Source organism: Peromyscus maniculatus, chromosome 20 (genome assembly GCF_049852395.1).
Source record: "Peromyscus maniculatus bairdii isolate BWxNUB_F1_BW_parent chromosome 20, HU_Pman_BW_mat_3.1, whole genome shotgun sequence".
Classification (NCBI taxonomy): domain Eukaryota; kingdom Metazoa; phylum Chordata; class Mammalia; order Rodentia; family Cricetidae; genus Peromyscus; species Peromyscus maniculatus.
Window position 1 is genome coordinate 48,062,126 of NC_134871.1, and position 27,399 is coordinate 48,089,524.

At 56.6% G+C, this 27,399-nt stretch overlaps 1 protein-coding gene across 1 annotated transcript; it reads right to left on the minus strand.

Annotated features, from left to right (window-relative positions):
• Positions 1-27,399, minus strand: Card10 (caspase recruitment domain family member 10). Its single transcript, XM_006979120.4, has 21 exons — positions 27,246-27,399; positions 26,720-26,971; positions 25,961-26,098; positions 23,683-24,008; positions 20,151-20,342; positions 18,901-19,056; positions 17,590-17,715; positions 16,040-16,231; positions 14,883-15,011; positions 13,654-13,769; positions 12,783-12,811; positions 12,312-12,435; positions 6,312-6,471; positions 5,967-6,078; positions 5,300-5,543; positions 5,087-5,156; positions 3,967-4,060; positions 2,464-2,622; positions 2,235-2,350; positions 1,750-1,862; positions 1-1,152 (listed from the first exon to the last, which is right to left on the minus strand). Exons 1-21 carry the CDS (start codon positions 27,373-27,375, stop codon positions 915-917), a joined length of 3,216 nt encoding a protein of 1,071 aa, XP_006979182.2. The 5' UTR covers positions 27,376-27,399; the 3' UTR covers positions 1-914.

The window sequence follows — 27,399 nt, forward strand, 5'->3', positions numbered from 1 at the left end:
TTCTATGACAAACTTTAATGACTCATTCTGTGCAGCTTGAGTGAAAGGCCCTGGGGGTCACCCCCAAGCCAAACATTCGGGCGGCCTAGCAGCACCGCCACCCCGGCCTCCTCGAGGCAGGTGGGGAACAGGAAACCAGCCAAGAGAACATATCCTGGTGTGCTGCAGAGAACACACATTTGTTAGTGCCCAGTGTCACGGGGAGAGTGTGATGTACACACACACACACACACACACACACACACACACACACACACACACGGAGAGATGACGCACACAAGGAGACGTAAGGGTTCAAGCTGACCAGGGCAGCCATGGTATCCGCATGACAGCACACACGAGAACAGCCAGTGAACTGTGGGGGCCACACGATGGTGGCAAGGCAGGCTGAGGACCCCGGGGACCTTGTGCACCCAGGTGGAGAGACAGCATCAGAGGTCCATGAGGACATGAGTGTGCAAAGTTAGACAACAGTGTGAGAACTCTATTCCAAGGTGAGTGTGTAGGGAGAGGGCCCAGGCACACACGAAGACCCACAAACGGAAATGTTGGGGGTAAACAGGGGGACGCAGGAGTCGGTGAGGAGACAGAGCAGCAAGTCAGGGGCAGGCACAAGGTCTGCCCCGGGGGCAAAGGTCTGCCCTGCCGGCCTCCACAGCCTGTGCAAAGCCAATGGCTGAATCTGGCAAGAACCCAGGACTATCGTCCCACACTGGAGAGTCCATGGGACAAGGAAGGCCCCAAATGGGGAGGTCTGACTCCACCACAGACACAGGATCGCGTCAGTCTCTCTAGCACAGGCGGAAGCCCAGGCCTAAGTGGAGAGTGTCCGGGCACCGGATGGGGGAGGCCCAGGCATCTGATGGAAGAGGTCTGGAGAGTGGCTGGAAGAGTCCCGGGCACAGGCTGGGTCCTCAGGCCTCACTGCTGCTGCCGCTGCCTCCTCGGCTGCTGCCTCGCTCCACCCACACGAGGCGAGCCTGTTCCTGCAAGATGCGGCCACGCACCACCTTGGCCAGCTCCTCCGCGTGGCCCCAGGCATGGGCAGGCACCTGTACCCAGGAACACGGCAGTCCCCAGAGCCACTGTTCTGAGCCCCGGCACTGACGAAGCAGCTCTGAATCCCGCCAACCTGGCCGGCCCAGCAGGCCCCTGCAGAGGAAGGTGGCGATCAGAGCAGGCTGCACAGGCACACGCACAATGCATATGTGATACATGCAGATGATGCATATTATTTGTGCGCACATATGACAAACAGCACACATAACACACACCAATACACACTGACTGATACACAATACACACATACAACTACAATACACACAATACCTCAAAAGCACAATATACATATGGCACATGATATGGATGTATATAATACATAATTGTATGAGGTTTACACATGACACATGATAATGCATGATACACAGACAAGATACATATACAATGCATGAACACATAATACACACCCAGAACATATACACATGATACACATGACACATATACCACACACGTATGATGTATGCATTACCTATGAGACACACAGTACATATACCTATGATACATACATGCACATGATACACAAAATATGGACCTACCTGTGTTACAGACCTAACCCTCTCTAAAGATAAATACCCACAACACACATACACGATACAAGCATGCACACACTGATGGACAGACAGATGGACAGTCAGAAACAGAGGCTTCCATGGGGTGGGGGTGGGGCACACACACATGGCCACCACTCACCTGATCTCACGGACATTCTTCTCAGTCACCTCCACATGGATGACGATGGGGTAGACCTCACTCTGCACCAACTCCCGCACGCCCCGGGCACCCAGCTCCAACAGACAGTGCTTCTTCTCGGACAGACAGACAGCTTACTCCTGGGACCACCTCCCCGGCCGCACCCACCCTGTCACCACCACCCAGGACAAAGTCCTGCTTCATCAGCAAAGAACCCAAGCAGACTGGAGACCCAGGCTCGAGAGGGGCCTGGATCTCAGCGGTCACACCCCACGGCCACCTCCCCCAGCCCCAGTCAGCAAGCAGGACAGTGGAAGTTCAGAAACAAGGAGCGTCCGGTAAGAAATACTAGTCCACACCTCAGGGTGACCCCAGGAGCCACGGTCCCAACCCAACCCGCACAGGGAAGACACCGAGGAGCCCAGGAGATGGCCCAGATGCTGGTTCTGGGTCCCAAGTGCCAACCTAGCCCCTCCAGTACCTACCTTCCCAACAGACTCTTGGATGGTCCGGATCCTGTTGCCCAGCCCAGGGGTGGCAGGCCAGGCCTTGGGAGCTCCAGGAGCTGAGGATGCGCCCTGTTCCTCTCCAGAGAAGCTTTCTACGGAGAACAAGGACATGCTGGACGAGGGACCACAGGCTTGGCTGTCCAATGCCACCCAGTGTCCCTTCAGCCCACGCCAATCCACCTACCCACCCTAGTGGTAGACTCACCTGCGGGGCACACTTGGAAATCCAGCCTGGAGTTGGGCAGATCCAGCAGATTGCGGATGAGCCGGGGTGCCAGGCACTCTGGCAGGAGCACCACAGGCCGCAGGGCAGACACTAGTAGAGGCCGCACCAGGCTGTAGGGTTTAAGGCTTCGCTCTGGCTCTGCAGAGGGGGCGGGGCGTGGATGAGATGAGGGCTCCACAGGATAGATACTTAAAACCACCGTCATCCTCTGCTACCTAGTTTCCCTTCCTGAGTCCTGTTGTGCTCAGACAGACACACAGACACAGAGAGAGAGAGAGAGAGAGAGAGAGAGAGAGAGAGAGAGAGAGAGAGAGAGAGAGAGAGAGAGAGAGAGAGAGAGAGAGAGAGAGAAGCTGGACTCGAGCAGAAGGCATCTTTCTGATCCTGTCTCAGATCTGCCCCCTACAGGCCACTCCCCACTCAGCACTTAGGGAGAGGCTTCCAGCCGCCAACCAGATCTTGTGACTCCCTGCTTTCAATGCACAGCTGACTTCCCAACATCCCAGGGCAAAGGGCACATCCTCCCAGCGGTGACAAAAGAATTGCCTGAGGGCCTGGGGAGAACACAGCATCGGCCCGGGTGCGTGCAACGCCGGAGCTTTCCCCTGTCGCCCAAAGCCATGCACCTGCCACCAGTCTGCCCACTGGCCACCCCAAGCGCACCTTCCTAGGTCCCCAGCACACGCTCCAGGGCACCTCACTCTTTTGTTTGTTTGTTTGTTTTCCGAGACAGGGTTTCTCTGTGTAGCTTTGAGCCTCTCCTAGATCTCGCTCTGTAGCCCAGGCTGGCCTCGAACTCACAGAGATCCCCCTGCCTCTGCCTCCCGATTAAAGGCTGGGATTAAAGGCTGGGATTAAAGGCGTGCGCCACCACCGCCCGGCAGGGCACCTCACTCTTAACTACGCTCACTGTTTCACCTGACAGACAGGAAACCCCCTGAGCAAGGAAGGGGTTGCTGAGTCTCCTGGACTTCAGCCCGGCTCTCCACACCCATCTCCTGTCCCATCATCCTCCAAAGTCACAACCCACACTGTGTTCAGGTGACTCTGCATGAGCCATGCCTTCTGTCAGGGGTAGGCTCCCCGCTCGCCTTGGAGGCTCTGGTAGAAAGGGCCTCTGACTCCCTGGTTTCCCTCAGAAGTGCCACTTCCTCATCTGGCTCCTCCCCAAGTCCCTGCCGGTGTGGTAGATGGTGCTGGTATTAACCCTCATCAGAGGTACGAGCACAGGTGCACACGTGCACACACACACACACACACACACACACACACGCGCGCGCACACACACGTACATGCACACACATGTACATGCGCACACACGTACACACGCACACACCAGCACCTGCCAACAGGCTACCTCCAATCCATCCCACCATCAGGGAGCCTTGTCCCTCAAGACGGTCCCACTTCTAAACCAGCAGCTGCCCAGAGGCACCCTGGGCACGTGAGTAGTGGAAATGCTCCCCATGCGCTCAGATTCACCTGAGCAGGGCTCTGCCAGCAGCTGTTCCGCTGAGTCTCCTGCAGCGCCCCCTGCAGGCTTGGGCCTCACCAGCCCCAGGGCGCGCTTCTTCAGCTGGGAGCACAAGAAGGAAGATCATCATCACACAAAGTACAATCCATCCTAAGGGGGGGGAGGCGCCCATCCCACGGGGGAATGCCCATTCCAAGGGGGACACCCATCCCACGGGGGAATGCCCATCCCAAGGGGGACACCCATCCCACGGGGGAATGCCCATCCCAAGGGGGACACCCATCCTAAGGAGGATGCCCATCCCACAGGGGAATGCCCATCCCAAGGGGGACGCCCATCCTAAGGAGGATGCCCATCCCATAGGGGACACCCATCCCACAGGGGACACCCATCCCATGGGGGGGACACCCATCCCAAGGGGACGCCCATCCCAAGAAGGACACCCATCCCAAAGGGGGCATCCTGACACTGCTGTCCTGGCTCAATTGGTCCATGCGAAACTCTCCCCCCAAGCCCAGCCCAGCCCAGCCCCCAGCAGCCTCTCCTCCAATGAACTAGCAGCAAGACCTTGGGTAGGAACGTCAATGACACCCACACTATTTAGCTCAAGCCTGATAACTATGGGGGGCGAGCACTGGTCCCAGATACGTGGGGACTCATGGCCACTGCTTGCTGTCCAGGAGGCAGGACATGGCTAGCATGTCCTCTGGTAGCCGAAGAAGCAGCCACGTGACTGCAGGCTCTTCACAGTCTGCCTGATATACACACCCCCTGCCAACTCTCCAGCAATGGGGTCTCCCGGGGACCTAATCAGGGAAACATTTTTGCTGTGGGCACAGTGGTGCCCCAGTCTAGGGACTGAGAATATGGCTGTTCTCGGGTGCCCACGGTGTAATAGCCACAGGGCACATTCCATTACATTTCATCTCTCCACCACCCTGCATGAGGAAACTAATGTTCTCGGTTCCCCCGGTGTCTAGTAGATCAATTAAATCCTAAATCAGAAAGCGGGTCTCCCCTTCTCTCTCCTCAGGATGACAGAATACTCAGCCTGCCCCTCCCTCTGGACTCCCCCCACCCCCATTGGTCCGTCTCCAATGCCTCTCCCTGCCCACCATCTCTGCTTACATTGCTTCGAGGACTTCGGTGCCTGCTGGAGAGCAGGCATTTTTCCTGGACTTCCAGAAGCTGTTGTGCTCTGTAGGGGGAAGTTGAGTCACACACTTTGGAAGAAACGCAAGCCCCAACTTCTCCTCCTCCAACTCATCCCGCCCCAGGGGAAAGAGGGCTACGTCCCCGTACCAGATCCCATGGGCTGCCACCCTAGGCCGCCAGGATCACCTCTGATAATTGGGCACAGTGCCCTTGTCCAGGTCCCGCAAGGTGAGGGGGTCGACCCGAGTGCAGAACCATTCCTGCCTCCGCTTGTATGCCGGGTCCACCAGCCGCAGGATCTCTTGGGCTTTGACGCAAAGGGCGTGGGGATCTGCCCGCTCAGGCAGGGAGAGGTTGGCTCGAATGTAGAAGGGCTCTGTACCCGATCCCTTTGCCCAGGCATCCAGGGCCTCGTGGAAGGACTGGCAGGCTGGGTTTGGGCAGGACAGGGAGGACACGGGAGGTCAGGGAGCCCAGCGACCGGCTTCGAGGGACCTCACTGGCCAGCGATACGGCCCTCGGTAGGGCTGCAAGGACCTCCTTCAAGTGAGGAGCTTAGGTGAAGAAGAGGGTTTGCTCGAAGCTGCCTAGTCCCTAGCAAATGGCGCCAGGACTCAAAGCCAGGCCTCTGGATTCTTAATGCAGTGTTCTGTTCGCAGTTAGTGCCTATCAAACACAGAGGAAGGACACAGGAACACACACAAAAAAGAGGCCACCGCCCTGCTGGGCACCGGGACGTGGGCTTCTGCATCTGCGTCTGGGCCCTTCTCTGCCTACCCCCATCCTAGACTGAAGGAGCCCTGACTGGCTGGGTCTCATGAGCTCACCAGGTCCACCCACAGGCCAGGCTTACCCTTTGAGTCCAGCAGGAAGGGGAGTGTAGAGCCCTGGTTCCAGGGCAAGGTCCTCTGCTGGGCCTCAGCTTCCAGGCCTGCCCCCTCCAGGCCAGTGCCTTCTGCTCTAGGCTGAATAACCCGGGCAGTGAACGATGTTAGGGATGTAACTCTGTCAAGATGCTGTCATCCTGTCCCACCTCCCACTCTACCCAAACAGATTTTATTCACGGCAGGCTGAGGGCAGAGCAACGACTACTTCAGCCAGCCCCCAGGAGCCCCACCCATGGATGCCCCTTCCCCAACCAACGCCCACCCTTGTTAAAGCAGGGCACTCGTGCCCAGTTCAGGGAGAGGGACCTCACCTCTTTCTGTTCGGTCCTGGCTGAACCAGGCCCAGACAGTACCCTTCGCACCACGGCCCCAGACCCTCTGTCCCCAAGGACTGGCAGGCTATCTGGACTCCTATCCTGGGGCTCCAGGCCCCCAGAAGGACTCCAACCGGATACTCGGATGGCCAGAGACCTTAACGGGGAGGAAGACGGGAATAAGAGTCCAGTCAGGCCAAGCGGTGGTGGTGCACGCCTTTAATCCCAGCACTCGGGAGGCAGAGGTAGGCGGATCTTTGTGAGTTCGAGGCCAGCCTGGGCTACCAAGTGAGTCCCAGGAAAGGTGCAAAGCTACACAGAAAAACCCTGTCTCAAAAAAAAAAGAGTCCAGTGCACCTGGAAAGCTGCCATGATCCTGCTGCCTGAAACAGGCCACGGGTCTCACCCAGGGCCAGTGCCCCTAGAGCGCCCTCACCTGCAACATCCTTTCCCCAGCCTGGTCACACTGCGGCTGCTTCAAAGCTCAACTCAGACACAGCCTCTCCTCCCATCACCCTGAAGAAAGACACACCCACCCACCCAACCCCACCCCTACCCCGGCTTCAAGTCTACCCCACTAGCGCCAGCGCCCCTGCCCCCCAGGCCAGGTTTCACATTTTCTCCCCAGAACCCTTCAGATGTCCCCAGACATCTGTGAAATCCAGCCTATGCCCCAACACCCAGGCCGATGTCTTGACACACTGAGGATGGAGCAAGCAAAGGTTGTCCAAGGAGAGAGGCGCCATTAGAATCTAATCTGGAAGCAGCTGCAGGAGGAGCAGAGGATAGGAAGAGGTTTCAGGGAAAGATCCACCGGGGTCACTGCTCGGTAAGGAACAGGGGTACAGTGACAGACCGAGAGGAGTCGGGCTCCAGGGTGATGGGAAGCTTGGGGCACAGATCACGGGATTTACAGACGGTTCAATGCCAACAGCCACACCAGAGGCAGCAGGAAATGGCAGGCGCCACACGTACCTCCCAGCAGCACCCTAGCTTAGTACCTCGATTACCAACTTAGAATCCCGAGCAATGGCTCCCAGGAAAGCCAGCTGGAACCAGCCAACTGTCTGAGCCACAGGAAGGCATCTGTCTGCCCTACACCCTGATGCAGCGGGGGGGCCCTGACTGTGAAGCCAAAGAGATGCTGGGGTCCCCCACGGTGGCAGAGTCCTGCCCACCCCGGGTGAAAACTACTGGGGCCCAGCGGCCAATCTCAGACAAACTGACCCCAAGTCTCTCCCATGAGCCCAGGGCTAGGCTAGCTGCAGAGGGGCACCCTCTCTTTCAGCAGAGCCTACCCTACCCGACAGCAGTCACACTGCCCCCTGCAGGTGGCACCTGTCCCCTCAGTCAAGCCAGAAAGCCAGGCCCAGGGGGCCTGCCCTGCTTCATGGAGGCCATGTGGACAGACCGAGGCAGAATGGGGAACTCTGAGACTCGTCCAGTTAGAGCAGAATATTCAGAAGACTCCACTAAATATGTCCAACTCATGGCACACAGGCCACCCCGACAGCACTCAGTGCAACCCAACACACAATCATAAATGACTTAAAACATGAGATTTTTTTTTTGTGTGTGACCTAGATGCACAGAGTGAAAACCGCATAAATGACAACCTCATGTTGAGATGTCCAAAGTCTGGACACGCCTGCACTAAACCTTACCTAAACCATGTCCTGAACTCGCAAGAATGAACCTGCTGCTTGTCCATAAAGCGAGGATGACCGTGGCCACCCTCTGCCCCTGTGGGTGTGGGGGTCAAGGCAAGCAGCTGTGAAGCCACCCTGGGCTGAGGAATTCCCCAGACGAGACTTGATTAATTCTGTTCTCAGCAGAACTGGATACAAAACGCAATCCTGACTCCTCTCAAGTAAATTGGACCATACTCCATCTCTCTTAAGGCAGGGTCTCATGTACCCCAGGCTGGCTCTCTATGTAGCTGAGGATGACCCTGAACTTCCGTTCCTCCTGCCTCGGCCTCCCGAGTGCTGGGATGACAGATGAGCATCACCATATCCCGTGTATCCAGTTCACGCTAGGCAAGTACTCTATCAATGGAGCCACACCCCCAAGCCTGGACCACTGTCTCATGGGCCGTTGATTTCAGGTCCTTCCCAGGCTTTTCTTACCAAGCCGTGAGGACAGAAAAGCAGAGAGAGGAAAGTGCCATAGAGAGAAACAGTATGGCCTGACTAATGCCTGCAACCCACCCCTCAACCCTAACTCGTCCCGACGTGTCCAGCCATGAGTGGAAATGTAGCGCGCTCTCAGCACAATTCCAGCATCTGTGTCCTTAAGGGGCATGCTGAAGAAACGCTGGCCAGGCTGATGAAATGACTCAGAAGGTAAAGGTGCCTGCTGTCAAGTCTGGTGGCCTGAGTTCCATTTCTGAGAGCCACATGATGAGAGAGAGAGAGAGAGAGACAGAGACAGAGACAGAGACAGAGACAGAGAGAGACAGACAGAGAGACAGAGAGACAGAGAGAGAGAGAGAGAGAATCAAATCCCACAAATCCCACAAGTTGTCCTCGAACCTCCACACTTGCTCTATGGCACACACACATACACAATCACACACACACACATACACAATCACACACACACACACACACATATACACACGCACATACACCGACCCACACACATACATGCACATGCACACACATATACACACATAATAAACGAACAAAATACAATTTAAGAAAAACACTTGGGCAACTTCCTGTCATCAGGTGGGACTGAGGACAATCCCATCAGCCCAATGTCCCCAGCTGTTGCAAAGGCACAGACTACAGTCGTTATTCGTCACTGCGTCAGAACAGCTCCTCTCAGATTCCTCCCGTGCCTCCGTGGACCCCACGACCTAAAGACTCAGCTCTGGCACCCCCCTCCTCGGGAGCACTGTAGACAACTACCCCTCTCAGGGTCACCGAAGGACCCTGTGGCTCCTCTGAGCCTCCACGAGCAAGCAGCCTGCTCTGAGCACTTGCCGGAGTTCTGGGAATGGCCTAGGGCTGGGTGGGGACAGTGTGCAGAGACCCCCTTGTTTGGGACCTTGGCAGATTCAGAGGAGGGGAGAGAGCAGGACGGACTAGCTGACCCTGAGCCTGTCTGAGACTAAGGCACCGGGGCTGAGAGGGCCTCCCAGGCGCAGCCCTGTCTTGTCAGAGAACCGGCCCTTTCTACCAGCCATGAGTGGCAATGGGCCCTGTGGCCTGTGAGGGTCCCTGTCCCAGGGCACCGGGGGAAGATCTCCAGGCTGTGTATGCAACTGATCTGCATCAGTGAGGGATCTGGGATGCTGAAGGCTTCTGACAACCCTCCGGGAGGTCGCAATGGCGCTACCATGGTAGGGACGCGGGAAACGTGAGGTACAAAGAAGTTACCACTTACCAAGGGCGGCACCAGCAGTGGGTAGGGGACGTGGACAAAGACGTTGTTAGAACTTTCTCTGCATGGTCAGAAGGTTCTAGAGATCTCTAGGACCACATGAGTGAGTATAGACCGGTGCAGGGTTCTGCTGAGAGACAGCAGACCGACGTTCTCCAACGTTCTCCCAGTCCCCAGCTCTCACACCATTCTTGGACTCCTCCTCACCCCCTCCCCCACACCGCCATCCATCCACTCACCTTCTAGCTCTACTCCACCCAGGCCTACCCTGTCCCCTAACCGAGGAGTGGAGAGAGGTCGGAGGGGGTGGCAGAGTTGGCACCTAAAAAGGCTCAGAATTATGTGCGTGGCACCCAACAGGTGCATCTGACAGACGGCAGGTGTGCCCAAACCACAGCCTCCAGTGGCTTTGCATTTAGAACCGTTCCTGGCTGGGTTCCTGGCTGGGGAGGTAGTTCAGTAAGTGAGGCGCTTGCCGCAGAAGCTCAGGACCTGGCTTTGGGTGCCCAGTACCCATGTGAAAGCCAGGTACAGCGCCTGTAACATCGGCGCCGGAGAAGCAGAGAATGAAGGCCGTCTAGCCAAAACAGGGAACCCCAGGGGCAGGGAATTAAGGTAGACAGCTATGTGGGACTAATGTCAACTCTGGCCTCCACACCTGCACACACAAGCCAGCACACTTGTGCACGCATACCCTCCCACATACTACTACACAGACATGTTTGCTTGCGCGCGCACACACACACACACACACACACACACACACACACAGCCATATGGGCTCTGCAAAGCCTTAGCACTAGCTAGAATACCCAAGAGTGAACCAGGTACTATTTAAATCAGGAACCTTGAAGAAAAAGGGAAAAAAAAAAAAAAAGGACTCGAGACCTGCATCGCCCAGATTGAGGCCTAGGATGTTAAGTGGCCTGCACAGGCTCCCAGGGTAGCATTAAACAGCAAGATTTGAACCCAAGCCTCTGGGTGCAAAGCCAGCTCTTCCCCAAGTGGGTCACCCCGGCCTGATGTTAGGGGAGGCCCTGTCCCCTTCCCCTTTCAGCCACCTCTGCGCCCAGCCCGATATGGGCTCTTCCTCCAACTCCTTCCCCAGAACAGCAGGGGCAGCAGGGGTGACCCCGGTGATTACAGCCCAAGCCCAGGAGGGGTGAGCCAGAGCCTTGCTCCCGGTTCTGCATCCTGGAGTCCCCTGGAACACAGCCAGGACCCCGCTGCAAGCCGGGCTGGAGGAAGGGCCACCGCAGGCAGGAAGGGAGGCACCTCCGCCCCTTCCCCTAGAAGCACATCCTGCACAGGCCGAGACAATGTCACACTGGGCTCCAGGATTGGGATTGCAAGAGGAGCAGGGGTGGGGGCAGATGGGTGGGGTGCTGGAGGCCTGGCCAAGCTGCCTCTAGGAGGCAGGAGGCCTCCGGTCCTGCTCTGGCCTCATCTGTTTGACTGGACATTCATTCCCCTGCCCCAACCCCATCTCACACTGGCTAGCATTCAGTGGTTCCTAAGGCCTTCCTAAAACCCAAGTGTGATGGGGTCCCTGAAGATGGCCCTGGTACTTTTCAGCTCCACGGTCTTAAGCAAATTCACTAATGCCTCTGAATTTTATATTTTATGAAACTGGGACACAACATGTAAACCGGACAGGGATGGCACACGCCTTTAATCCCAGCAACTCAGGAGGCAGAGGCAAGTGAGTTCAAGGCCAGCCTGGTCTACACAGCAAGTTCCAGGACAGCCAAGGCTACAAAGAGAAACCCTGTCTCTGAAAAAACTAAAACAAAACAAAACAAGAACCCCACCTAGTCCCAGGAGCAAAGCAGCAGGCTAGCAGCTGCCTTGGCATTGAACAGCAGCCGACCCCTCCCAGGCATCCAATTCACACAAGCAAAAACCCACATGTCCCTGGCCTGAGTCACGGAGCCCACTGGGACTCATCTGGCCTGAACTTTCACCTTCCTTCCCCGCTCCTACCCCGTCACGGACTCCAGGCCCTTCCCGGGCTAACCTTTCTTACTTTCTCCAGCAGCTCTGAGTTCAAAGGTCATGTGGCACTGGGGAGGTTGGGGGGGGCTCCTTCCCCCATGGACTGAGTGGGTCACTGTCAGGGCATCCTGCCCTTAATGTTTTGTAACTTCTGTTTGGGGTTTTGTGGCCACAGCAGCGACAGGGGTTCCTGTGGTGGCCCCAGCCCTGGCAGCGGCCATTTGTAAGTGGCTCAGCGGGATACCGCTTGCCCACAAAGCGCTCAGGGCAGGGATGCCTAGTCAGGAGGAAGCTGGCGTGAGGGTGGCATGGGCAGCCTGTCACTGTGCCTGTCAGAACTCCGTTCACAGGAGCCAGAAATTCCCTGACACCCACGCGCGCGTGGGAGAGATCACTGTTGCCTTTAGTCGGCGAGGAAACTGAGGCCCAGGGACCCGTGGGGCTCACACAGCACAGGATCTGAACCCCAAGGCTGCCGCTGTTGGAAGACCTGACTGTTTCACAGAGGCCTGAAGTAGAGGTGTGCCCTGCTGCCTCCCTGCAGAGCCTGGACCGGCTGCAAACACGGGGTGACATCCAAACCCTTCTCCACCATCCTGAAGAACTGCATACCTATTGAGAAGGTCCAGGCCACAGCCCCGGGCCAGGAGGCCCTCCGGCTTTCCCAAAGGCCACACGCTGTCAGATGAGGATGATGAAGAGAGGCCAGGGGACCAGGGCTTAAGGGTCACACTCCCTAGGAAGGAAGAGGGACGTCAGGAGTTTTAGAAAATGGGGTCAGCTGAAGGCGATGAAAGGGGCCTTGGCAGGCGAGTGGCCCCAGGAGCCCAGAGCTGGGTCAGGGCCACAGGGTGAGCCCTCCAGTTTCCTAGAGGAGGAAGGGGTGGGAAGGAAATGAGGGGCCCCCACATGGCACACCCAGACGCAGGTGTGCAAGCCAGACCCGAATCCGCGGGCGTCTCCCATGCAGCCTCTCTGCCTGGACAGGGGCAGGGACAGGCCAAGGGGAAGGGAACACACAGGATCCAGGCCAGTGGCAAGGAACTCCCCAAAGTGAGCCTCCCCGAGGGCCCTGGGAGTTACCTGTGATGTCGGACATGCTGCTGAAAGACCTGAAGGGAGAGAGACCAGGGTGGCAGCTGAGACCTGTGACACTCTGCCTTTCCTCCTGTCTCATTCCCCCAGAAAACACTGACCAGGCCCCAGGCCCAGGCCCCCCAGGTTACCCAGCCCCCTAAAGCCACAAGGCAAGGGATGTTAATCGCTTTGATCCACAGCTGGCTTGTCCTTCCATACCACTTCCCCTGACCTTTCACCCTGCCATTGTCCTCCCCTGCTACCTTTAGCCCTGGGCTCCTACTTTCTGAGTTAGAGCCCCCCCTTCCCTCACACCCACCCTGTGAGAGCAGGTCACTTCACAACAAGCCCGTGGGCACCACAGCCTCCCCCAGCCTAGCCTCCCATCAGGAGGCCACTTAGAGGGGGAAGGTGGTGATGGGAAGGACCAGGAGACAGGAAATCCCACATCCTGCGCTGGCCATGACGGATGTGGCCTGAGCTTTCTGACCTGCTTGCTACTGCTGCTGACTGAAGCTGGGGCCTGGCCTTCTTGCTTTGAGTACCTGGGCCCTGGAAACCTTCTCTGCACCCCCAACCTGAGCCAACTGGGTTTCTAAGGTTGAGAATCTGAGCTCTCGGGCTGCCTGCGGTGACTTCCTCACCGGGCTGCAGCTGAGCGCTCTCTGCCCTTTGACCTTACCCTGACCTGACTTGGTTCCTCTTTGGACCTCATTGTTTCTAGAGCCCTGACCGATCCAGCCAGTCAAGCCAGGGGACTGTTGGTCCTGACTGACTCCGGCTGTCTGTCGAACTCCAAGGATGTGGCTGTTCGGGACCCAGCAACCCTTCTTCATGGGGGGGTGGGGGGGGGCTCCTGCTGCCTCCAGCAGGTTACCTCTTAGGGGGCTCCGGGTCCTCCTCACGCTGCCTGCGGAGAATGGAGCCCGCGCTGGGTGGAAAGGGCAAGATGGACAGCCGGTTGATCTCCTTCTCGCTGTCTGTGGCTTCCTCCTGCAACCCCGGGATAAAGCCTGTCACCTCCAGCCCAGCCATCCCGGCCCTCAGCTCACAGAGAAGGCCCAGGGCCCAGGACGAAAGGAAAGGCATAAAAGACTGCAGTGTATGAAGGCTCCCCGCACCTGCGCGCTCTGGGAGAAGCTTAGCCAGAGAAGTCTCTGCTGAGCAAATGTGGGAACCTGAGCTGGATCCTCAGCTCAAAAAAAAAGCCAGGGATAACAGCACACACTTGTAACCCCAGGGATGGGGAGGCAAGGATGAGAGGATCCCTGTGGGTTGCTAGTCACCTAGCCTATTCAGACAGCTTCAGGTCCCAGGGAGAAAGTCAGTCTCAAAAACAAAAACAAACAACAACAACAAAAAACCCAACAAAGTAGAGCCAGAGAGATTGCTTGATGGTTAAGACCTTCTATTGCCCTCAGAGGACCTAAGTTCATTTCCAGCACCCACAGTGGACTTTCACAACTACCTGTAATTGTAGCTCCAAAGGGACCAGACATCTTTGGCTTCAGAGGGTACCCATATTTGCGCACACACACACACACACACACACACACACACAGATATGCACCCATACATATAATTAATATAAAAATAATAAAATAATTGAAAGAAACAACAGGGTGGACAGCTCCTGAAGAATGACTCCCCCCCCCTCCCCCCAAGGTTGACCTCCGATCTCCACACGCATACACACTCCTGTACCTGCACACACATGGACATGCAGAAACAGCTGCACATAGAAACACACATGGAGCCGGGCGGTGGTGGTGCACGCCTTTAATCCCAGCACTTGGGAGGCAGAGCCAGGTGGATCTCTGTGAGTTCGAGGCCAGCCTGGGCTACCAAGTGAGTTCCAGGAAAGGCACAAAGCTACACAGAGAAACCCTGTCTCGAAAAACCAAAAAAAGAAAAAAAAAAAAAAAGAAAAAGAAAAAAAAAAGAAACACACATGGTTCTCAGCCTCCCTGGGCCTCGACGACGACGACGACGACGACGTGCTTGTCTGTGGCATGCAATGGTTGGCAAAGTGGAGACAGTGTGCACGTTGGAAATACAGGAAAGTCCCACCCAGGCTTCCCTTGTTTGAGGTGGGTGGCAGCTTACCGAGGTATGGGCCTCAGATCCCCCGGCTTCTCCTGTAGCTTCGGGGGGGCCTCCCACTGGGGATGGGAACTCGCTGAGGCTCCAAGTGCTGCTGAGGTTGGAGCACAAGGAATGGGAAGAGGCGCAGGCCTGCCAGAGGGTGAGGAAGGGAGGAGGTGAGCATGAGCCCAGGCTGGCCAGGGTCAGTACTGCATACCGGCCACAGGCTAGGCAGAGGGAAGATCCAGGCACAGGGTGCCAGATCTGGGCCTTCATGGTGCCCATGCCACAAAATGGGAGACTACAGCCAGCAGAGGAACAAAATCACCCCAGAGGCGAGGGCTAGAGAAGGAACATGCCCTGGGCACAGAGCACAGCAGAGGCCCCGCCTTGCCTGGCATATCCACACTCTCTAGGCAAAGTGGGATTTGAGCTGAGGACTCAGGATATGGGAATTACTAATAGGTACCGTTGGAAAGGAAGATCTGGGCAGACGCATGCGCAAAGGTCCCTGAGGCAGGACCATGACAGAGTCTAGGATTTGCAATACTGAGGCCCATAGGACCAGACAAGGGGGTGGAGAGGCCCAGCCCTAACGGGCCTGGGGGCAGAACTGGTCTGTTTTTAGCTCAGCGTGAAAGCCACCAAGGTTCTGACACATAAGAGATCACATACTCATGCATCTTCCCTCTACCCCTCCAGGCCCATGAGCTCATCACAAGCGACCAAAAACAGGAAACAGCAGAGCTCCTGGCCGAGCCCAAGGGTCACTGTCTGATTTCCCAAGGGTCCAGGCCCTGTATCAATGCCACCTGACTGTGTGATCTCCGCAGACCCCTGACCCTCTCTGGGCCCCCGTTTAACAGCTGCTCTCTCGTGGAACTTCAAGGCCTATGCTGGACTAGCCTAGCTGCCCCTGAGGGTTCTGCTCACAGGCCCTCCCGCATCCAGGCTTGCAGTCAGCTCATATATGATCCAGCGTCCCCCAGAGCAGTGGCAGAAACCTAGAGGTCAGCCCACAACCGCTCGGCTGCAAGCTATTGCTAATCTCAACCACGTTCCCGCCCGGCCGGGGTCCCCCTACTCAAGACCTCCATGTTCCCAGCCCCGGCCGAGAGGTTCCTCAAGTCCACAGCACCCCGGCCCCAGGGCACTACTCTACTTCTGCCCCCACTCACCTTAAGACAGGAGCCCCCCTGGGACCGCTGCAACTGGGCCTCCAGCATGGCCTTGGCGCCCTCCAGGCTGGTGACGGTAGTGAGCAGCTCATCCCGCTCCGCCTCTAGTCCCCGCACCTGCTTGCGGTACTGATCCTTCTCGATGAGGCTCTGAGAATACTGTAACTGGATCCGGTCTCGACTCTGGATGGCCTGGAGAGAGCAGGGTAGCCAGCCTCTGAGGGAGGCACGCTGGCTCAGTGGGCTGGACAGGACAAGAATGGCACTGTCGCCTGTGGGCACTTCTTTTATTGGGGGGGGAGGGGCTGTGCTCAGCATCAGCTCTTTTCGTCTACACACAGACCGACTCAGAGGACTGATCGCGGGCCTCACTTACAGGGGAAGAAACACCACCACCAGGGCTACAGGATAGCTCTAACCGGAAAGGCCAGAGTCCTGGAACATCACACCCCTCGGTTGAAAATGCTTCCGAGCCGGGCGGTGGCAGCACATGCCTTTGATCCCAACACTTGGGATGTGGATCTCTTGAGTTTGGGGTCAGCCTGGTCTACAGCCAGGGCTACCCAGAAAAAACCCTGTCTCAAAAAATTTTTAAAAAATGCTTCCAAGAGACCCCACTGTGTACCTAACTTTAACCACAGCACAGGAGCCACGAGTCTAACCCAGCCTAGTGCTCTTTCCTCCCGTGAGGATGAAGTCCCTGAGAGCTAGCCCCAGGCCCAGACTTGCCCGCACTGCTTCTCAGGGGGGAGCTAAAAGCAGAGGCCGGGGGGCTGAGAATAGCCTGATGGCCCCAAAGCACCAGACTCACAATGCCAGGGATGACACCCCAAACCTACGTTCCCAGGGGATTCAGAGGACCATCCTAACAGGTGTGGCGGGACAAAAGCCTCCCGGCCTGCCCACAGGGGGGGCCCTCCCACACAGTGGACAGGGGCATAAAGGAACTGGTCTGAAGTCCTCAGCTGCCCTGCCGCCTTCACGGGAGACAGGCCTGGGTGACGCCCAGGAACACAAAGCCAAAACCTTGGGGAATTTCTCCATCAGCAAATATTTGCAGGTCCCTCCTCCAGGCTGAGAACTGAGATGCAGGAGGATCTTGGAGGGCAGGGGGAGCTCGGGGTCTAGGGCAGATCTCTCAAGTGCTCATAGGAAAAGGGCAGCGATCCTGGCTGCAATGCAAGAACCCCTGGGTGACTTCCCAAGGGAATGGCCCCTGCTCCAGTGCCGCCTGCCTGTGATCATCGGCAAGGCTGGCCCTCTTTGGGCCCTGCGCAATGAGAGGATTGGAGCAGAGTCTCTGGGGGACTGTGCGGCCCATACTGGACCAGCGGGCATCCGAGGCCCACGCTTCACCATCCAGCACACTCACAGGCTTGCCTGGGTACGTGGGAAGATGCTTACCTGTCTCCCTGGCCTGCCAACTTCATCTCAGTGCCCTTATAATGTCTCTTCCTGCAGTGCCCATCCTGCCTCTGCTTCCTCCTTCTCCTCCCTAAACCAGAACCAGCGATGGGACGAGGGATGCCACACGGCAGGCCGCAGCTCACCTGGTCCCGCTCTTTCTCAATCTCCTCCAGCTGGGCCAGCACCGTGGCCATGCGGTGCTTATAGAGGTCACAGTCCTTCAGCAGCGTCCGGTGTTTGAGCCGCAGATCCTCCATCTCTTGCAGGTACTGTGGGCAAGGCAAGGGGGCCAGGCTCAGAACCCCAAAAACCCAGGAACAAGCGCCCACCTCTCCCATGGGACATCCTCAGCCATCGCCTTTGTCTTGCTGGGCCTCAACTGCCTACGTCATAAAACGGGCTTGATAATCCCAAAGCACCCTCCATGCCACGGTCTCGCATGGAAACTTCGGCCCACGACCCCCTTACCCTTCTCAGCTTCTTTCCCAGCATGACCTTGGGCAGGTGGGCAGGTGTGCACCCTGTGCACCCGCCTGCTAGAAACACCCTCTTCAGAAGTGCGAGCCTTGGTTTATTTTTTATTTTATTTTTAAGCATGTGTATATGTTAGGGGGGGGGGTATGTGCACATGAGTGCAGATGTTGACAGAGGGCAACCAACAGATCCCCTGGTACCGCTTAGGAGCAACCAGACATAGTTGCTCAGAACCGAACTTGGGTCCAAACCCAAGTGCTTTTGTTTGCTAGGCAAGCACTCTACCACTGAGCTAGATCCCCAAATCCTGTGGGATGTTTTTTTGGGTTTTTTTTTTTTTTTTTAAGATTTATTTCTTCATTTTAGGTAGTCTTAGACGTGTTTTCTAATGGACCTGCAATGCATAAAAAGGCCCTACACAAGGGTGAATGAGTGTGCATGGATGAGCCATGCCTGCTGAAGATGCCAAAGGAAGGCTACCGGGATACACCTGCTGTGGGATGTCTTTCTGTACGCTGTGAGTATGTATGTGTGGCTCAGATTGGTTGATAAATAAAGCCGCACTGGCCTATGGCAAGGCAGCTTAGAGGCAGGTGGGAAATCCAAGCAGAGACATGGAGAGAAGAAAGGAGAGGAGAGGAGAGAGAGAGATGCCAGCTGCCGCCTGAGGAACAGCAAGATGCCAGCAGACCAGTAATGCCACGGTCACATGGCAACTTATAGATCAATAGAAATGGGTTAAGTTGTAAGAGCTAGCTAGCTAGCAAGAAGCCTGCCATAGGCCATACAATTGGCAATTAATATTAAGCCTCCGAATGATTATTTTATAAGCGGCCGAGGGACCACAGGGCCGGGTGGGACCTGAGAACACTTATGGCTGCATACACTGCCAATGCCTGCCAGTATCCCACGCCTAGAGCAGGGCATGAGCAGACAGTGGGGGAGCAGGGTGGGGGTGAGAGGCGGGCAGTAGTCCCTACCTTGTCCCGGAGTTCCTCAGCCCACTGTAGCTCGCCTTGGACAGCGTGCAGCTTCTGACACAGCTCCTGCCTGCTGTCCTGGGCCTCTCTCCAATCATGCTCCAGGATGTCCAGCAGGATGCGCTCAGAGCCTGCAGCCTCTGGCCGGCTCACCTCCTGCAGGGTAAAGTCAGGGGCCACCTCAACCCCTGGGCCTCCAAGCCGCCCCCCTGGGGCATACAGAGACACACAGCCCTCAACCCTCCAAATCAGCCAAGCCTGCTGCTACCCCAGGCTTGGCACCTAGACCTCGGTTTCTGCATGTGGAGATCGGTGTGGCCCCTGGGGCCCCACTGTCTTCCAGAAGACATGTTCGGCTCAGGGAGGAGAGTGGATGAAGGTGTATTCTGAGCTCAGTCAGGACCATGATCACAAACAAATCCCTACCCCACTCGCACTTGCTCTGACCCCCTCCCCCCCACACACACACATCTAGCACTATTCCCAAGACCTCTCCCCACCCCTTGGACTACAGGCTTTCAAGGGGCTGGTCCTGAATCCAAGATCCAGACCCTAGGCCCACATCTAGTGAAGCACCCCCAATCCCACAAAATAAACAATGTTCTTTCCACTTTCCCTGTGGGACAGTGGTAAGTCCACGCTGCCGCTGACACCAAGGACACCGAGCCAGTCCTGGGGCCACCCAAACCTAGGGACTGTCTCAGCCACTTCAGGGTCCGAGACTCCTTCACAAATTCCTGAAGAGCCAGGAGTGGTGGTACAGGTCTCTAATCCCAGCCCTCAGGAGGCAGATGCAGAAGGATTACCACAAATTTGAGGCCAGCCTGGGCTACATAACCATTTCCTAGATCAGCCGGGACTAGAGTGAACCAGGTCAAAACAAAATGATCATAACGAAAGGAGAAAGTAGGACTGGAGTGTAGGTCCAGGCCCTGGGCTTGATCCCTAACACCCCATCTTAAAGAGAAACTGGACCCCTCTCTCTAGGAAAACGCTCACATACATACACTCAGGAGTGCAATTTTACGGGGTTCTGAGACCCCTAGGGATTGGCTACAGACCCCAGACTGAGCCCCCAGAGAGTGCAGTATGCTGAGGCCCAGGCCCTAGAGCTTCAGGTGAGAAGTGAGCGTGGCTTGCGTCGACGGCCCTCAGGCTCTGGGGCTGACTTTCTCAGCCTCTGGCGTCAGGAGAGTGAGCAGCAGACGCCGACTTCTGGCTGACCCACAGGCCCAGCACCAGGGTCCTACCTGCTGAAGACCCTCCTGGAGCTCCTGCAGGGAGGCCGTCAGCCTCTGATTCTCCGCCCGAAGCTCGGAGAGCAGATCCGCACCATCTGGCTCCTTCTCCTTGTCGTCGGCCCCAGGCAGTGGCCCCCTGGCCCTCCGCAGCAGCACACACTCCTCCTCCAGCCGGCTGACCTTGAGCTTGAGCTGATCCACCTGAGGCCCAAGACGTGAGTCAGCCTGGAAGGGACCCACGGGGAACTACCCCAAGGTGTCCCCGGGTCCCTGAGAAGCCTAAGCAGGGGGTCTGCCTGAGACTCAGTTCTGAAGAGGAGCCAGGCTGGGCAAATGTGGAAGTAATAGGGAGAAGGAAAGGGGGAGAGCCTTGGAAAGATGTCTGCCTAACACATAATTTGGCCAGTGCTGATGTGATGGAGGAGGAGGGCTACATGAGAATGGAAGGGAGACAGGGCCTGGTCCCAGCTCTGCCTTGAGCAAGCCAACGCCTCTGGTTGGGCCTGCCTGGGTCTCCTTATCTCCACCAGAAGGAGGAGAAGGAAGTGATGAGCCTGAGGGCCTGAGCCAGCCCAGCAGCCAAGGATGCCCCTCCATCCCAGAGCCTACCCACCCAGCCCCCAGCACACACAGGGGAGTTGGGGGGAACCTCGGAAAATTCTTCACCAAGGAACTATGTGGGGTGTGCATGCCCATAATCTCAGCAGTCAGGAGGCTGAAGCAGGAGGGTTGCCAAGAAGTTAAGGCCAGCCTGGGCTAATATTAAATTCTAAATCAGCCCGAGCTACCTAGTGAGACCCTGTCTTTAAACAAAGGGAAGAAAGAAAACCCTTACAGAGAGGTTTTCTCCAAAAGATCAGCTTGCTGGTTTGTGCCCAACACCCCCACCTCCAGGTGTAGGCGTCGGTACTGACCACCCATACTGTGCCCCTCTAAGAATGTCCCTCCTCTCCTCCCAGCCTCAGCTTTATCATCAGCACAATGGGCCCCTCCCCTCCCCCTGCCTCCTGGAGCGGTTCAGAACTGAGGCAGACAATGACCGGGCTGTGAGGCAACCACAAGTGAGACCCAGCCATTGTGGAGCTTCAGAAAGAAAAGCCCAGGGCCCTGGCCCGTCACCAGCTCAGTGTGGGACGCCAGAGCCTGGCCTGGGAGCTGGATGGGGGTGGGCGGCTGATGAAGCCTGGCCCAAGGTCCAACACGCATGGTCAGTTTGCTGGAGTACAGTGTTCTTGGCCAGGGATGTTTGCCAAATGCATGTGGCGTCTGGGGTGGCCAAGCAGAGGGAAGAGGAGCAGCAGGTGCTGACCATCAGTGAGGTCACTGAGGGGGGGACAGAGCACAGTGACCTCTGGGGATGCTCTCAAGAGAACCAATGCCTGGTGTCCTGGTCTAGAAAATGATTGCTGGTCCTCCGGGCTCGGCGCCCAGAACAGCACATCCATACACACCCCAGTCTGTGGCTGGGTCAGCAGCTCCTCAAATTAACAGTCCACTCCTCCTCCGCAGACTCAGAAAGTCTTGACCCCCCCACATTCCTTTCCACTCACAAAACATGCTTTGTGACCCAGCGGAGAAAGACAGCTGGTTCCAGGGGCTAGCCTGGCCACGCCCTTCCCAGCAAACCGCAACTGCACACCCAGGTTCCTGCCTGACCCGCGCGCGCCCGCGCCCGCGGAGGCAGCGGGCAGCGGGCTTCCCTGGTGAGCTCAGAGCACAGGTCGCCAGCCAAGCCCCAGGAAACCCGGATGCCTTTAATCCCGCTGTACAAACTCTTGAGCACGAAATTACAGCGTTCACTCCTTAAATTTATGTTGCTTGGAAATAACAGCTCATTAACTTTGCACCCTATAAAACACAGTATTAAATCAGCCACCACAAACACCTGTCCAGGGTAGGAGGAGGCCAAGCTGGGGAGCCACCCCGTCGGCTGTGCTGAGAACCTCCACCTGCGAGTCCTCTTTAAATTCTAAGACAGGAAAAGCTCCCAGACATGCAGGTGGATGGGGGGCGGGCTCTCTATTCACCTCTTCTCCTCACTCTCTACCCACTAACTGCAACAGCAGCCACTGAAGCAGATGGTCCCACCCATGAGCAAAGGCACCTCTTCCTCTGCATCTTTTCCAGCCGCTCCCGCAGCCCGGCAGTGCCTCTCCCCATGACTGGACACACACAGGACATTCCCCCAGTCACGCAGGTGCCTTCGGCTCCCGTCGGCAAGCACACCACCTCCACCTCAAGTGGGGACAGCAGCCTCAGGACTCTCATCCGGGCTCCCCTCCCCCCAAACACGGAGCCAGTCGGCATGTACAAACCCAGACAGTGTACCCCGAGTCCCACATGCTGTTCACGACGCCTCCCAACCCAGTCCGCATGTCATCACCACCAACACTAAAGCCAGGCTTTTGGGGGAGGGTCTCCGTAAACTACTTTCTGGAGGAGGCCTGCTGTGTGCCACTGCCACAGGAAGCCTCTGATCCATATAGCTTCTCGGCGCTTGGGACAGCACATGGCCGCCATCAAACAGGGCAGCAGAAACTCCATTTGGAGTCTCGAGAATGGAGGAGAGAAAGTGAAGGGCTCCCTCCATCCCTCGGCCTTTGAGAGACCCTCAGTCCATGAGAGGGATCCAATGGAGAGGACCCAGTGGGAGTTCACCGGCCAGAAACAGGCAGAACGGCATCATCCCCAGGAGGAGGCCTGCTGGGGTACCAGGCAGATGCAGTTCATACCTAGGCGCTGAGACCTTGGACAAGTCCCTCTACCACGGTGAGCCCCAGCATCCATACTGGGGTAAGGAACCTGAGCAATCGTCCGTTGGTGTGGACACCACGAAGCCACGCATGGGACCCACGCTGGGTGACCGTGATGCCTGACAGGGCACAAGCGAACGTCGCCTGCCTCTGACATTCCAAGCCCTAACCTCACTGAATCCTTACGGCCCAAAGTTTCATTACCTTGGTTGGCACTACGGACAGTCTGAGCTGCACAAATCTGCTGTGGGGCTATCGGGGGCGTGGTGGGACGCGCGGCAGCATCCGTGGCCTCTACTTACTAAATGCTCATGTCACCGACCTAGGTGTGACAACCAAAGCCGTTCCCAGAGTGGAAGGGTTTGTCCTCGCCTGGCACGCACAAAGTTCCTAGCACTATGCACGAGGTAAACAAGACACCTGCATCCTAGCATTTGGGAGGTGGAGGCAGGAGGATCAGAAGTTCAAGGCTATCCTCAACTACATGTCAAGCTTGAGGCCAACTCAGGATACTTCAGACCCTGTCACAAATTAATAATAATAATAATAAATAAAATAAAACTTATTCCCAGAATGGTCATATGCTTTGTGGGGTGTGTCTCTCTGTGTACATAACCAGTCATAACATAATGAAACATGAACACAGGGCAGCCAAAGAACTAATTCTCAGTCAAAAATTGGGTCGATGGTGACTCTGAAACACACATCGATGACCACGCTGCCATCTTTTTGTTGATGTTCAAACATCTCCCTTCTCTCCCGGACCCCACCGTCTCCCCAGGGCCTACCGCGAGCTGCAGGTCCCGGCTGCGCAGCACGGCGGAGTTCTTCTCCTCGCTGAGCTGAGCCAGGCGCATGGCGATCATGTAGTTCTCATCCTTCAGCCGCAGCAGCTCCAGGCTGCCCGCCTCCCAGTCCTCCCGCAGCCGCTGGCAGCGCTCCTGCGCCTGCTGCTGCTCCCGCAGCCGCTGCTCCAGCCCGGCCCGCTCCTCCTCCAGGGCCCGGCCCCGCGCCTGCAGCTGCTGCTCTCGCTGCAACTGGTTCTTCCGAGCATCCCGAAGCCTCCGCACCTCGGTCATCAAGAACTGGGTCAGGCCCTCGGGCCCCTCCTCATCTGCCAGGACAGGAAAAAGAAGATTCAGGAGGGTCTGAATAAAATCCAGGGAGGTAAGCCACGCGGTGGGGGCGCACACCTTTAATCCCAGCACTCGGGAGGCAGAGGCAGGTGGATCTCTGTGAGTTCGAGGCCAGCCTGGTCTACAGAGTAAGTTCCAGGATAGCCAAGGCACATAGAGAAACCCTGTCCCAAATAAATAAATAAGTAAATAAAGGAGGAAAAAACTATAATGGGACTCAAAGCCATAATATATAAAGAGTTCCCACAAAACAACAAGAAAAGCAAACAACTAAATAAAAACAGGAGAAAAAAACTAAACACATGTTCCAGTCCACAGCAATAACAGTAACACCTGTCACTAATGTTTGTTGGCTTCATTCTTTCTGTTTAAATTTTTTTATTTATAATCATTGGTGTTTTGCCTGCATGTATGTCTGTGTAAGAATGTCAGGTATCCTGGAACTGGAGTTACAGACAGTTGTGAGCTGCCGTGTGGGTGCTGGGAATTGAACCCGGGTCCTCTGGAAGAGCAGCCAGTGCTCTTAACCACTGAGTCATCTCTCCAGCCCGGTTTCATTCTTTATACTAGACACTGTGTCAACTTATTTAAACCTCACGGCACTATAAAATAAATATCACCGCCGCCAGCTGTGGTAGGAAATATAAAATAAATATCACCACCGGCTGTGGTGGGAAATATAAAATAAATATCACCTCTCTACCCACCTTGCTTACTCCTCTTCACTAAATAGTAAACGATGAACTATATCACTTACGAAGACACAAGCCTTTCTGGGGTGGTGGTGGTGCACGCCTTTAGTCCCAACACTTGGTGGGCAGAGGCAGGTGTTCAAGGCCAGCCTGGTCTACAGACTGAGTTCCAGGATGGCCAGGGCTACACAGAGAAACCCTGTCTCAAAGAGGAAAACAAAAACCAGAAGGTACAAACCTGAAACATGATTTTTACATATCTGTTTGGCAAAATGTTTCAAGACCATGCTGGGGATTCATAAAAGTATAACAAAGGGGACCCTCACGGTCGGTCGGGGAGGAAGGTCATAAAACACTTAAAATATAGACATTCTTTGAGAAACGCCACTTCAGAAACTCTCCCCAGTTCAGAGCAGAACTGCACAGAGCTGTCCACAGAAGGACAGAATGTTACAAAACCAAAAACAACCCGGTTGTCCGCCGGCCATGGATTCTACAAACGAGCTATATGACAGCTTCACAAATACACGTTTCTTAATGCTGTCACTTCAAACAAGTGGGATCAGCCATAGATCCTGAACAAGACAGGCAGGCCAAGTCCGAGTTAACTGCTCGGACAAGGAGCCTTGCCAACTGTCCCACCAAACAAACAAAAAAAAAAAAGACAGGAGGTCTGGATGTGCAGTCAGGGCTGGCTTGCAGCTCATTATGTAGCCTAGGCTAGCCTTGAACTTGGTCTTGCCTCTGCCTCCTGAGTGTTATTAGAGACCAACACCGCCACACTGGGCTTTATTACATTTATTTATTTGGGAGTGGGGGAGAGTATGCATGTGGAGGTAAAAAAAAAAAAAAAAAAAAAAAAAAAAACTTCCAGGAGTTGGAGGTTCTCACCTTCCACCATGTGGGTCCTGGTGACTGAACTCAGGTGGCCAGGCTTGCTGGCTTGTGTCACTACCCACTAAGCCACCTCATTGACTCTTGAATGTGTCTGTGAGAAACTAAGCTGTGTGTGCAAGCCATCCCATTCGGGAAGATTCTCAGGGAGAAAGAGTCATGCTAAGCACATGGACTCTGAACTCTGGATCCAGCCTACCCTCCACCTATGGTGGGTGGCCTGAGTAAACTTCTCCAGGCTCTGCCTCAGTTTCTCTATCGGTCCAACGGGTATTGCGGGAGTAGGCCCTGATGTGGCTAGGGTTAAGGAAGCTCTGGCCTGGCTGTGCGGCGAGGGTGCTTACCAAGGATCATGGAGCAGCGCTGGGCGGGTTCCTGGCCAGTGAGCAGTGTGAAGTGTTCTGGGTAATAGAACTCCAGGGCTTCCAGGAAGGCTTCGAAGCCCCTCTTGCCTCGGCAGCGCAAGATGTCTATGAGGCGCCCTGAGGGTACAGGTTGCCGCAAAGGTTGCAGGCGGGGTCAGGCGGAGGGCTTCCCCGGCGCCCCCTGCTCTCCGACACCACAACGCTCCAGGGCCCACGTTCCCCAGATTTTTGGCCTGTGACACACACAAGGGCCTGTTCCAACACATCAGGGAGCAAAACTCAGTCTGCCCTGGCTAGAAAAAAAAGCACCTTCCCCCACAGCACCTGCAGCAGGTCCCCAGAACCCCTACACACACACACACACACACACACACACACACACACACACACACACACACGCCCGGGGGGCATCGATGTCTGTCTTTCCCAAGCATTTAAAATGCCCTTGCGGGCTTAAAGGTTCCCTGAGACCCCCGCTCCCTTGCCAGCTCTGGTCCAAAGACACCCAGTGGGAGAGGAGTCTCAGAAAATTAAGGTCGGACTTCAGCTCTTAAGGAAAACTGATTCTCTAAGTGAGTGCGTGGCCACACAAATGGGGCAGAGAGAACCAGAGAGAGGTCAAAGAGCACAGGAAAGATCCCACAGGGTTCGCCATCCGCACCGGCCACCACGTCCAGCGGTCTGTCTGGAGTGGGCCCAGGAAACCCCTGGCGGCGGCGGCGGCGGCGGCGGGCTCACCGGTGCGGTTGGCACGGCACGGGAAACGGTATGTGCTGAGCACCTCCTCCTCGTCCTGCTCGTCCAGGACGCGGCACTGGCGCAGATACGGCGTGAGCTTGGCCGGGTTCAGGGCGCGCGTCAACCGGTGCCGGACACCCTCGATCCGCTCCCAGAGCGCGTCCTCCTCGGCCTCTGATCCCGAGCCGGCCCCCGCCTCCTCGTCGGCCTCGCCCGCGTCCGCCCGGCCCTGCATGGCCGCGTCCTCCGAGTCTGCGGGCAACAGGCACGGTGGGCACGGAGCCACCGCGGCCGTCGCACCTGGGCGTCGCCCGCGGGTCCCCGCGCTGCCCCGATCGGTCCTCCCGGGTCCCCATGCTGTCCTCCCGGATCCCTTAACTGTCCCGCCCGCGTCCTCCCGGATCCCCGCACGGCTCCGCCCGTGTCCCCCAGCTGTCCGGCCAGCGTCCTTTCGGGTCCTCACGCTGTCCCGCCCGTGTCCCTCCCTATCCACGCTCCGTCCCGCCTTCGTCCACCCCGCACTCACCGCGGGCGCCGCAACTACCCTGGGCTGCGGGCTCGGTGCTCGGCCGACGGCTCCGGCGGCGCCACGGGGCGGTGCCCTCGGGGTCCTTGGCCCCGCCCCCGGTCCCGCGTCCGCCCGGGCCTCCCCACATCGCCCGCGCCCCGCCGCGCTCCGG